The sequence below is a fragment of the Bos taurus genome, chromosome 2 (assembly GCF_002263795.3).
Source record: "Bos taurus isolate L1 Dominette 01449 registration number 42190680 breed Hereford chromosome 2, ARS-UCD2.0, whole genome shotgun sequence".
NCBI classification, from domain to species: Eukaryota; Metazoa; Chordata; class Mammalia; order Artiodactyla; family Bovidae; genus Bos; species Bos taurus.
The window spans coordinates 131,781,838-131,795,006 of record NC_037329.1 but is presented as its reverse complement, the minus strand read 5'-3'; the positions used below and the strand labels follow the sequence as shown (position 1 = coordinate 131,795,006).

Sequence of the window (13,169 nt, the reverse complement as noted above, 5' to 3'; positions counted from 1 at the left end):
TACTTACTATCCCCTTTTCCTAACACCCACTTCCCCAGATATCCACATGAATTAACTCCTTCCTTACTTCATTCAGTCTTTGCTCAAACAACACCAACTTAAATAGGCTTCCCAATCTTCCTAATATAAAACTGCAACCTCTCTACTCATCAAACCTTGCATTCCTACTCCTTCTCTGTTTTAGTTTTTCTATAGAACATATCTGACAAACATATATTTAAGTATTTGTTCCCCTCTGTTCCTCCTAAGATGTGAGCTGTAGGAAGCAATGGACTTTGTCTCTCTTGTTAAGTGACAAGCACTCAATAAATATTTACTGAATGAAAGACCACCAAACTGTCTAAAAGCTTTTTCAATCCTCACATGCTTCTTGATTTTCTCTTTGCTAAGTGATACTAATGGTCATGAACACGCTTGATTATTCCTTGCTCCTGTAGAACGGAAAAGCACACTCTCTTCCCTGGTGGAGTCATCTCTCAGAACTTCACTATGAGTATACAGTGTCTCTGATAAATAACAGGTCACAGCTATCGAATATTTAGTAGGTGTCAGTTGCTATGCTAAACACTTTACCTATCTCATTTCAGCCTCACAAATCCTAGGTACTATTATTCGATCAATTTTATAGATTAAGTGACTTGTGCAAGGTCACGCAGTTAGGATGCAGGAGAGCTGAAACTCACACCAAGACGGTTTGGCTCCAGAGTCTATGCCCTCAACCTCTATGCTAATATGACCCGGTCACCATCTGAGCACTTCATAGCACAGTGGATGAGCGTTCCCATTTGGATGTCATCTCAGAAGAAACAAGCTTATAAGAAAAATGATCATTTCCTTTCTGAAAAAAGTTTCTTCTTTCAATGTTCCTAAACTGAGTCTACAGAATTTTCTATTTTCTCAGGTGTAAAATGCTTACTACTTCACCTTATTTTTTTCTGTTTCTTCCTTTTTGTTTTTATCACTACCAAGTTTTAACCTCCTTCCACATAGGATTTCAGCTGACAACAGCATTTCTGAGCCTGGTACACCCTTCACCACGTGACGAGCAATGCTGTCAGTGCTGTTCAGCTGCTAAGCTGTGTCTGACTCGGTGTGAACCCATGGACTTACACTGCGCTAGGCCTCCCTGTCCTTCACTATCTCCCAGAGCTTGCTCAAACCCATGCCCATTGAGTCCGTGATGCCGTCCGGCCATCCCATCCTCTGCCGCCCCCTTCCCCTCCTGCCTGCAATCTCTCCCAGCATCGGCGTCTTCTCCAGTGAGCAGCAGACCCCTTTTATTGACGTGCGCCCAGCCTGTCATCACGCCTTTGCTCAAAAGCACGCGGCAGCTCCTCAGTGTCAGCTCAAGCCTGAGTTCCTGATTTGGGTCCACTCTTCTCAGCATTTTTTCAATCCTTCTCAACACTGAAATTTTACTCTAATCAGGCTTATTTATTCCTCTTTACAGTATATATTTACTTTAGTTTCATGACTATAATTTTTCCATCCCTTCCAAATATTGGCCATCTACCAACACCCAGTTCAAGTGCCCCTTTCCTCCAAGTTGCTATCCCGCCTGTTCTGAGTTTTAACAGCCTGAGTGGAGAGTACATTTCATAATTGATAGTAACTTCTGTTTGCTTGAAAACATTCCCTTTATTAGTTCTGGCTTCCAGAGGGAAGGAGATGTATCTTCTACTTCTTTTTATATCCCTCACCTATACTGAGTATACAGAAGATGCTCAATGAAGTCTTGCTGATTGCTGACTTTGGAGTAGTCAAAGAAATAAAATGTACTTCCCACACTCTCTGTTTTTACACAACAACCAGTCTCCAGGTGATGCCGTTTCTCTTACCAATCACCGTTCTCTTCTTTGGGTCAGTCTTTCTGCTCTCATTTCACATCTAAATATAAAATTCTTAACATATTCATCCCTCAAACTTCCAAGTTTCCTAGCGCCCGGTAGACTCCACCCCTCACCTGGTCTTCTCTTCTCTTTGGTCATGAGTTGTTGGACCTTCCTCTGCTCTTCCTGTTCTTCTATTTTAGCTTCTTTGTGAATCTGTTCAATAGTTTTAGGCCCCTGATCTGCTCGTCGTGATACCCAATTACACTATAAAAGGAGAAAATGAGGATGTCAGCCAGATAACTAAAAACAGAAAGGAAACTTTAGAAAAATCTATTTTATACTTTCACTGCTAGAAAAGCATAGCATACACATGAACCTGGCGCTATGGCAGGTTCAACCACCTACAGATGGCTCTACGTGCAGCTCAGATGTTAGCGCTAAATACTGAAACCTGTCTCAATCCACTGAGTTACTCTATACAAAAGCAGTGGGTAGAAACACAGAGTGAAAGAATGGCCCAACTATCTGTCTACCCATCCACCTACCTACCCATCCATCTGTACATTTTATCATATTGTACTTTTGAAAGGAAAAACAAGAGGAATCAAGAAAGGTCAGGACTTTTGGTCTTGACCCAGTCGGATATATTGCTACTCAGTTCACACCACACTCCACTGGGGTTCTACATCGAGGATGACTAGCGTTTTCCTTCCTCGCATATCAAGGTTATGGTATCTACACAAAACGCCACAATCACTCTAAGCTCCAGTTATCCTCTCTGCTAAGGGTAAGACAAGCTGTCTCCTTCAAGAGACACTTCTCCCAGTCCTTCCCTTCTGAGCTACAGTCTCAATATCTGATACAAATATGAGTGACTGAAGGAAGAGGCAGAGCAATTTTTAACATTTACTTATATTAGTTTGAGGCAAGAATGGAAAATAGATTTAAATCAGCATTCAAAATTCTGATCAAGTGGTAGTGGCTTTGTTAATAAGAAGGATCCTGAGGTCACATCTCAGCTGAGTAAGCTACCTGGTCTGAGTGCAGGGCGGGGTAGAGAGGGGGACCTGCGTTCACCTCCTCTATCTTAGGCTCAGTGGCAGTGTGTTTCCTCTAGCAGTTGACAAAGGTGGTAGTGGTGAGAACTATACTTAGTATGACAAAGGAGGGAAAAAAGCAGCAGAACAAGAGAGTATACAGGAAAAACAACAGAGAGGAAAACATCTACATCTCCTGTGAGCTGGCCGCACACATAACCACTGAATCTTTATAACACACCTGCAAGGGAGACAACGTCACCACTTCAGAGACTACAATGTAAGGCTCGGGGAAGAGAAATACATTGATTTTGAAGACGAGAATTCTTGATTATTTAGCATGCTAAGATTAAATTTAAATGACCACAGTTTGAAATCAGAATGGCTGATTTCAAAATTGCAAAGTGGTCTGATCACCAGAATAGAGAGAAGAAATAAGCTGCAGACAGGCAGGTGTACATGCTCTTTGTCCTTTCACATAGCTCTCTTGTCACAGTTTGTTGATCCATGTTCTGAGTCATGAGGCAAAAGCATTAAGCCATTATACATATAAATCCTAGGACATCCTCCCCAAGCCAAACCCTGAAAAGAGACTGGAAAAGTAGGTTGATTTTTCTACTTACCAGCCTTAGATCTATTACGTCCTGAAGCATGAATCGAATCCTAGATGAGGTTTTTCTTTCTTTTACAATTTTCTCCATCTGATTAAAATACTGGTCCATACGTGGCTGCAAGATACAAAATCATTAGTATTCCTGGCTGAGGAATTCAAATGTAGTTTTACCACGTAGAATTTTAAGACGGCATAGGAATACAACTTTTGGCCAAAAGGCATTGTGGTAGAATTTTTAATTGAACATGACACCCAAAATAAAGGCTACATATTCCAGGAGGCAGGCCATGGCCATATGACTAATTATAGGCCAACAGAATATAAATGGAAACGTCATACTGCATCTCCTTGGAACCTTAAGAGAGAGGTGGCTGTGTCCTTTGCCCTTTGCTAACCTTCTCAGCTATGATGTCAAGAACTACTCCAGGGCTACACCTTAGGGATGACAAAATGTTACACTGGAGGAACTGAAATTTTTTGTCATCTCTTAGCCAGCCACCAGGCCAGCCTTAGAATTTTTACTCCTGAACTTCATTTACATGAGTGAGAAATAAACCTGTCTTATATACACACTGATATTCCGGGTTTTCTATCACAGCCAAACATAACCCTACCTGATTCCTATGTTATAAAACATTTCTGACACTATTTCTTTGATGCTTTTCTAATTTCCCTACCCCTTATTTGGACAGTACCATGTTATGTTTGAATTATAATATTTTTAATGGTTTCTTATATTATGGTTAGATAGCCCTGTCATCAACTAGAGCATAAACGAGAAAGCTACTAGGTCTTCATTCTTGTCTTCCGTCAGTCCTGGCTGTTGGTAGCTCCCCCCTCACCCCCAAATTTCTGTCCACAGAAATGTACTGCTATTCATATACACATGAAGGGCCTGTAAAATAAAGGACACGGGAGAAATAATCTCAATTCATGACCTGGCTTTTAAATACTTTTGGATCCTCTTCACTTCTGACTTTAATGAAAACGTGGTAACGAGCACCATGGCCCAACACTGACAGTGAGAAGGACAAAAGAAAAGCACCCTTGGCTGCTGGGAAAAGATGGAGACCTGTGTTGACAGTCAACTTCCGCAGCTGACAAAGAGTCCCTGCAGGAGGTTTCTGAGATTCGGGGGTCTTACCTTTGCTTTCTCAAAGTCCAGGTCTTTGCCAATTGTGGTGAGCAGGCGACACAGACACTCGAGGGATTCTTCATCGTGGTTCTTCAGCAGCTTCACCACACAGTCATGCATGATGGCTTCAGTCAGCATTTTGAGTTTAAAGAGTTCTCCAATGAACTTGATGTTGCCAATGGATCTCCGCCGGGCTTTATCTTTAGCTTCTTCCAGTTCATCATGAAGCCTTGTCCTCTCCTCTGGCTATTGCATAAGGAAGAATAACAGAATCTTGATGATGAAGATTGTACTACTCAAAAGATGCTAAAAACATACTTGTGGCTGGTGTTGCCGGTATGCTCGTTCAGTGCAGACCGGGCAAGCCTCCTACGAAGCGGCAGCTAGGGAGACTGTGGAGCTCGGCACTGCTGACGAAAAGCTCAAGGAAGGAGTCAAAACTGAGAAAAACGATCATTCTAATTTGAACGTGGAGGGGCAGGATGGTTCAGAGGTGCCGTTAAACATTAAGAGGCATGTACTTAGTACCCTGATAAAATCCATTGTGAACGACAGGGTTTGTCAGTGAGGCAGATCAATTCCCATCTGACGGGCAGACAATCAATGTAAAAGACACACCTGAACAGTTGGAAGTGGAGGATGAAGATACAACTGTTGTGTTCCAACAGGAGATAGTAGGTGTCTGCTAAATAGGGAATCCCTAGAATTCTGTTCCTCCAGACCAAAAAGACACTCTCCGTTAGAAAATCACAATTTGGTTCCACCACATCCTGACTGCTAGAGTGTAGTTTCTCTACTTTTTCGTTTTCTCCTTTCTCATTCCTTTACTGTACATAAAGTAACTGGTGTATATGCACAAGCATAGTGCACTTTAAAAAAAACTACAGAGGCGATGGTATGTTTTGACTGACATCAAATGAAGATGGGATGGGGAAACATACTGGTCTGGGGAAAACATCCCCTTTATCTCCATTAGGGGCATACTCATCAACTCTTATCTTTATACTCCAGTATATTATTTTGCTTTCATTGTCTAACAACAGCATAAAGGTTCTTGCACTCCTTGATTGGAGGATTTTAATGTTTTCCATTTACCATTGTAAAACCAGTCACAATTTTATAACTTTTTTGTATGCAGCTGTTACACATAGGAAAATCTCTATTTAAGTAAGGATAAATTACTCTAAAAGAAGAAATGATCCTATATAATTTTCCCTTCAAGTGTCTTGTTGTTTAAATAAACTTGTTTGAACTACGGGTCAGGGAGAGGCTTTGAGGTTTTGACAGTTAACCACAGACCTATTCAGAAAATAAAACTATCCCCACAAGTTCGCATCCATTTCAGGAGATTTCTGGAATTCAGCAACCTCTCTGAAGTCTAGGTTCTGAATCCCTATCTTAGAAGGTTGAGTTGTTTTAACATGTGGCACTAAAAGGAATAAAGCTCTCCTCTAAACATCAATACGGTATATCTCCACCTGAAGAAAAGGCCGCAGGCACCTACTGAAGTAGCAGGACGATGAGGCAGCCGGCTTCATGAAAATTCTGATAACACTCAAAGTGCACACGCACGGTTTTTCTGTGAAAATACTTACAGCACTGGCAGCCTCGAGTTCTTTCTGCTTCTTCTCAAAGACATCATCATCGGCTTTATCTTTTTCAAATTCCTTCTGGCAACGGTTCAGTAGTAGCTTCCGGAAGTTCACTGTGTTACCAGGCTTGTCTGCCATGGGTACTTTCAGCTGCATCCAGATGGGAAAATGCAAAAGGGGCAAGATTACTTAAAGAAATCCAATGATTTTCTCAAAATATCTATTTTCTTTATTGTGCAAAATAATGCTGACCGAACCACAGGTAAGCATTCTACAAAAGATACATGATTTAGCTTTAGGCATTTCATGTTTTCAATGGTTAAGGAGCTTTAAATTTTATATAGAAAAGACACACATTCCTCTCATATAAATGTACCGCATCCTCTATGGCTGGTTGTGCCTCTAGCTGACTTTGAAATCCTTGTAATACTATTACAACTATGACTCTGCACTCCTCTAGACCTTTTTAACTGTCAAAGGTTATTATTTTTGTTTTTCAAACTACTACAGTAGGTACTTTGGTTTCAAGAAACAAATAAAAATGAAACGAAGCAGGGGAGAATTTCATGGCCGTAGGAAAACTGTTGGAGGTGAGATCCTTATTCTAGAAAGATGCAGAAGTGTGTGTGAGTGAGGGCCACGTTTCAGAATACTGGAGACATCTTTTCCTAAGGGGGACGTCACAACACTGTAACGCTAGTATCTGACTTGTCTATCGATACACTATGTTTATTGATTATTTCTTATGTGACAAAAGAACATACTAGTTCTCTACGAGTTGTCTAATAAATGTCCAATGTAGGCACATTCTTTTGATGCACAGACTCAGGGCAGGGAAGGGGCCGGTTAGAGGCAAGACGCTTACAAGATGTCCATACAAACCCATTGTTTTCTAGTAACTGCAACAGCTTCACCTTTAACTAAATGCAGAGACGTTCTTATTCAGAAAATAAAGAAAGTGAACCAGCACAGTGATTGACTAAAAGATTCTGTTTTACAGACAAAATCACGAGTACCATTTTGAACAGCTGTGACAATATGGCAAAATGATTTTCCTAGAATCACAAAGTGGCTCCCAAAGTTCTGAAATACGTGGTCTTTGTCCTAGATTTAGTGGAAGAAGTTAATAAAAAATGGGATACCTTGTATTTATATTCACAGAAGAGTTAGCAACCAGAATGGACTTTGGAGAGCTGCTGATCAAGGCTGAATGGCTAGCAACTTGAGGACTACAATACCACGGCATATTTGTGCTAGAACTGACGGCACATTCTCCAACATATTCCCAGTGAGACACGAAAGACCCTTCAACAAGGCCAGCTCTTACCAACCAGAGCTGAATGTTTCATTTCACTTTTTTTTAACTTAGAGGAGAAGAACATCAAATACGGATTCTTTTCAGACAATCACAGGAAAGCTAACACGTCCTTATGTCCAAATTTAGGCCATACAAATACAAGTGACAACAGGTTATGTCAAAGTCAGGCCTATTCTATGATCACACAAGAGGGTAGGCTTTTAATTTATTTGTACTTATTTGGCTGTGCAGAATCTTAAGTGTGGTATGCAAGACATTTAGTGTGGCCATGTGAGATCTAGTTTCCCGAGCCGGGATCAATCCCAGGTTTCCTGCATTGGGAGCACAGCGGACTGGGCCACCAGGGAAGTTCTGAGAGCAGGTACTTAGCCTTAAAGAAATGAAACATGAGAGCAAAGGGTTTTCAAAGCAGAAGCCAAAAGTAGACTCAATCTTTTACTATCTACAACCCAGAATATAAAGAAGCACCATATGTGAGAGGTTCTGTATAATAGAGCATTCAGCATGACGTTAGGTTCCAGAACAAAGCAAAGGTTCTAAAATTCAGCAGTTACATTAAATTTGCTACTGTACAGGAACTCAAATAAACACATCAAGAGGCTTTTGCCAACTTCTTAGCATATTCACCACTGTCTATATTAACACTAAGGACATTATAGACTGATAGGATAAAAATCATCTGGGCACAATTTATCGGCCTTAAAAAGATTTTCCCTGAATTATGGGTTTACTATGTAGAAGATGGGAAAAATGTGGATAATATGAAAATTCAAGCCACTGTCTTAGTGACAGGGACCAGAACTAAAATGAGTCAGGAAGGTCAAATAACTACAACTCGTGTGTTTTATTTACTGGAAGGAACAAGTAGAAATGATGTAAGGCAAGGAAGAATTTCCCTACACAAAATGTATTAAAGGATTTGCTTTTTATACCTTTTATGTAGAGAAGACTATATTGAAAAGATTCGCTTACATGATTTTCTTTTTTTTGCTTGATTTTAAATGAAGGCAATTCTTTTAACCCAAACTCGTTCATCATCCAAACAAGGGAGGCACAATCCCTGTGTCGAGCCCAAGTGCAGCTTTAAGCACCCAATGCAATAGGTTTGTTGGAAGTGCTTTAAGTCACAGAGAATAACGTGACTTAAACGTGGCTTATTTGGAACACTCAAAGAGAAAGAGCACTGGAATCCTGAGTGATAAAATCAGGGTTTGAATCCCAGCTCTACACCTCATCAGTATGTAAATGTGAGCAAGGTACCTCATTAAGCCTTAATCCCTTCATCAGCAAAAGGATGCATCCCAGTGATTACAGACTAAGGGACACCATGAAGCAGCTGGTGCAACAGGAGCAGTGGAGACAGTCATAATGCCAGCTCTGCCACGTGACCTTGGCCCAATCACTTGGCTTCCCTGAACTTCTATTTCTTTCTAAAACGGGGATAACATCTATCTCGCAGGACTGTTTGAAGGATTAAACGAGACAGTCTAAGTAAAACAAGTAACAGTGCCCAGACCACAGCTAAGAATTCTATAAACTGATAGAGCTATATTTAAGTTTGGAGCTGCACTGACATGTTTATTAGTAAAATTTAAGAGAAACCTATATTGTAATAGCATAAACATCAAAGAAAGTGTTTAAGTTAGTTCACAAAGCAATTAGGGAGAGAGCCACAAAAGGCAAGAGAACTGAGTATCTGTTACCCCAAAGTGGTGGTCACCAACAGTTCACATGTACGGGACATAAAGAACCTGTGACTGTTGCATATGCTTGTTAGACACGTTCACGGGAAGCATTAAAACAGAACGCTCAGCAGAACGACCACAGGCCTGCAAGCACGGCTGTCTCTAATGAATGAAGGTCTGGCTGCACCACACCCTAAAGGCTTGTTCTGGTGAACAGGGGCTGTGGAAATACGGAAACAGGCCAGGGAGGATATGGCCCAAGAACGGTGATGCACGGTAATCGTCTTCTTCTTAAGAGATGTTCAATTCAACACAATTATGAAACGATGATGGTATTAAGTCAGCTTGTGTTGTCAGGGGACACTTAACTGGTCAGGAGACTCAGTAAAACTGGTTAGTGAGAACATGAAGAGTGAATGTCTTAGTCTGGTAGGGCTGCTATAATGAAATACCACAGACTGGGTGGCATAAACAACGGATGTTTATTTCTCACAGTTCTGGAGGTCGGGAAGTCCAAGATCAAGGTGCAGGCAGATCTGGTCCCTGGTGAAGGAGGACCCTCTTCTTTGGATGTCTGCTGTGTAGACATCTGCCTTCTCCTCTATCCTCATGTGGTGGAAAAGAAATTCTAGTACCTCTTCCTGTTTATTAAAGGCACTAATTTCCATCATGGGAGATCCACCCTTATGACCTCAACTAAAGCTAATCACCTCTCAAAGGCCCCACCTCCTAACACCATCACATGGAGAGTTGGGCTTCAACCTACGAACTGGGGGAGAGATGAATATTCAGTTCCTAACAGTAGAAGAGGTAGATGCTTGAAGATGTTACCGTGGATAATACCAAAAATGAAAGGTGACATGCCACAACGAGAAGAAGCTCTCTCTCAGACAACCATAATTCATTAAACAGTAGTCTGGAATTAAAACTAAGATACTAAGTGCTTCAGATGGGTTGCTGGGAGACGATTCCTTAGAAAGTGAGGGAGTCACTGGGGAATATTTTATACCAAGACTGCTTGGTGAGCTAGATTTGCTGGAGGGCACCTACCTTTTAATTTTTACACAACAGTAAACTACCCACGTGCCACTGCGCTACACTGTGAACTGACAGTATCCGTCTCCTACTGCACTGAGAGCTGGCCACGTTCCGGGCAGCCAGCAGTCCTGGACGTGAACACTGTCAGCAGCAGGCAGTCATTTTCTTCAAGCAACAGGATTTGTACTGCTAATATATTTGTTAGTATGGATGGTAAATACTTCTTCTCCTTAAAAGGATCAAACTCCCTGAAAATCACCAAGGGCTGTCAGTTGTGTATTAATTAAGTTCAACAGGAGACAAGTCCTGGCCTGGCTTATTAGCACGCTCAGGATTTTCAGGGCTGTCCTAGAAGATAAAGATGCCAGTGGTAATCCATGGCCCAGTAGCTGTTTTGCTTAAAGCATGTTCTGGTCCGCGGTAAAGTGTCTGAAATGACTAGTATAATATAAACAAGTGGTATGCCCAAACTAACTCTAAAATGTGAAGTGAACAGCAATGAATCAGTTGTTCAACAGTAACTCCTGGGTCTACAGTGACATACTATCGTTTATCAGTGGTGATGTCCTGACCTCAGTAAATTCCCAACTAAAAATGAACTTAACATGACCTGTATGTACGATAAACACATCTACCGAAACGTGTTCTATTAGATACATTCGAAGAGGCATACAGCACTGAGGGATGTCCACAAGACTGAAAAGGGAGTGGTCAAGTTATGAAAGGGTAAGTCATTTCTCATCAATCTTTCCTTCAGTGGCACATTAAACCGGCAACATTCAAAGTCTCGGATCTGGTGTAACAGGACACAGAATGCAGAAATTTACCCACAGTGCCATTCTTTACAGCTGAGGTCTGCATGCCTGCCACAGCAGAGATTAAAAGTAACAAAAGCACAGTCTTAAGGTGCAAAATAAACTCAAGTTATACTTTCATTCATGCATTTATCCATTCACTCAAAACATATGTCTGAGGGTCTATTATGCACCAGAAACCATTTCAGGTGCTAGGAATTTAGCAGTGCCCCGCTCTTAGGAACTTAGGCTCAAAAAGAGTTCCAAGGTGGGGATTTTCTTTAAATTTTGATTAAAATGAAACAGTGCAATAAAAAGGACTAATAATCCAATTTAAAATTTTATTTAAGCATAGATTTAGATACAGGATAGCAATTTCCAGTGTCTGCCCTTCTTTATTTGCCACTCAACTCAGATGTCCTTGGGGCTTCTCTGGTAGCTGAGGGTAAAACATCTGCCTGCAATGCGGGAGACCGGGGTTCGATCCCTGGGTCAGGAAGATCCCCTGGAATGAAATGGCAACCCACTCCAGCACTCTTGCCTGGAAAATCCCATGGACAGAGATGCCTGGTAGGCTACAGTCTATGGAGTTGCAAAGAGTCAGACACGACTGACCGACTTCACTTTCATTTTCACTTTCAGATGTTCTCCTCTGCCTAAGAGAAGTACTGAGTTCTAGTTAAATGCCCTGCAGTCTGTGAAGGGGGCTTCCCTGGTGGCTAAGATGGTAAAGAACCTGACTGTAGTGCAGGAGACCAGGGTTCCATCCCTGGAATGGAAATATCCCCTGAAGGAGAAATGGCAACTCATACCAGTATTCTTGCCTGGAAAATTCCAAGGACAGAGAAGCCTGGCAGGCTACAGTTTGGGAAGGAGGCCTTGCAGATCTCTGCGGTCATTTCTACTTGAACCAGAAGCAGCAGCAGCATACTCCAGAGGCCCAGGTTACTACCTCTTATGATGTCTTTAAGTCTTATGTGCCAGAGGTTTCACTTAGCAGAGCTTGGCAAAAGCAGGCAGCTGCACAGAAATCTAAACAAGTGTGTCTGTGCACACAATAAATACGGTGTGAAGTGAAAGTTGCTCGGTGTGTCCGACTCTTTGAGACCCCATGGACTACACAGTCCATGGAATTCTCCAGGCCAGAAAACTGGAGTGGGCAGCCTTTCCCTTCTCCATGGGATCTTCCCAACGCAGGGATTGAACCCAGGTCTCCCACATTGCAGGCGGATTCTTTACCAGCTGATATGCAGAGCCAACTGGTAAAGCCAAAACTACTATATCAATTTCCTCTGTAAATCTAAAGAATTCCTTTTTAGAAAGCCTACCTACCACCCCTTAGAACATCAAGGAAAATTGACACACAACTGTATTCTCAAGCCCTCCCCTAGGTAAGAACTGCAAAGTGACTCATGGAGGTGTGTGATTGAAGTGAATGACAAAGAGGCAGAAAAAAGGTTTAAAAACTGCTCTGGGGGAATTCCCTCCCAGTCCAGTGCTTAGGACTCCACACTTTCACTGCTGAGGGTGGGGTTCAATCCCTAGTCAGGGAACTGAGACCCCAACAAACTGTGCAGATGGTCAACAAAACAAAAACAAAACAACACTGTTCTGAACGACAATAAGTATTCTCTTAAATCTTAAAATCTCAACAATCTAGACCAAGTTTCTCATCCTTGACACTAAGGATGTTTTGGGTTGGACAACCCTTTGTTGTAGGTGGCTGTCTTGTGTACTGTAGGATGTTCAGGAGCATCCTGGGCCTTTAGGCACTAACATGCTAGTAGTCATAACCAAAAATGTCTCCATTTATTGCCCGAGGTCAAAAAAACCCAACCGTCAGACTTTAAAATCAGAGATCTAAGTCTCTGTTTGAGCTTGTTGTTCAGTAGCTAAGTTGTGTCTAACTCTTTGTGATCCCATGGACTGCAGCACACCAGGCCTCCCTGTCCTTCACCATCTGCCAGAGTTTGCTCAAACTCATGTCCATTGAGTCATGGATGCCATCCAACCATCTCATCCTCTGTCACTGCCTTCAATCTTTCCCAGCATCAGGGCCTTTTCTAATGATTTGGCTCTTCACATCAGGTGATCAAAATATTGGAGCTTCAGCATCAGTCCTTCC

At 41.8% G+C, this 13,169-nt stretch overlaps 1 protein-coding gene across 20 annotated transcripts in view; it reads right to left on the bottom strand.

The window, feature by feature from the left end:
- The window catches only part of EIF4G3 (eukaryotic translation initiation factor 4 gamma 3), a 354,574-nt gene that overhangs the window by 42,783 nt on the left and 298,622 nt on the right, over positions 1-13,169 (bottom strand). For 19 of the 20 annotated variants that reach the window (XM_024982993.2, XM_015460874.3, XM_059880202.1 and 16 more), the window contains 4 exons: positions 6,213-6,359; positions 4,627-4,863; positions 3,493-3,597; positions 1,964-2,096 (listed from right to left, as the gene is read on the bottom strand). In XM_024982993.2, the coding sequence (XP_024838761.2) occupies positions 1,964-2,096; positions 3,493-3,597; positions 4,627-4,863; positions 6,213-6,359 (622 nt within the window). Of the gene's footprint in view, positions 1-1,963; positions 2,097-3,492; positions 3,598-4,626; positions 4,864-6,212; positions 6,360-13,169 lie in introns of those variants that run through there. The other variant, XM_015460889.3, reaches the window with a different exon arrangement.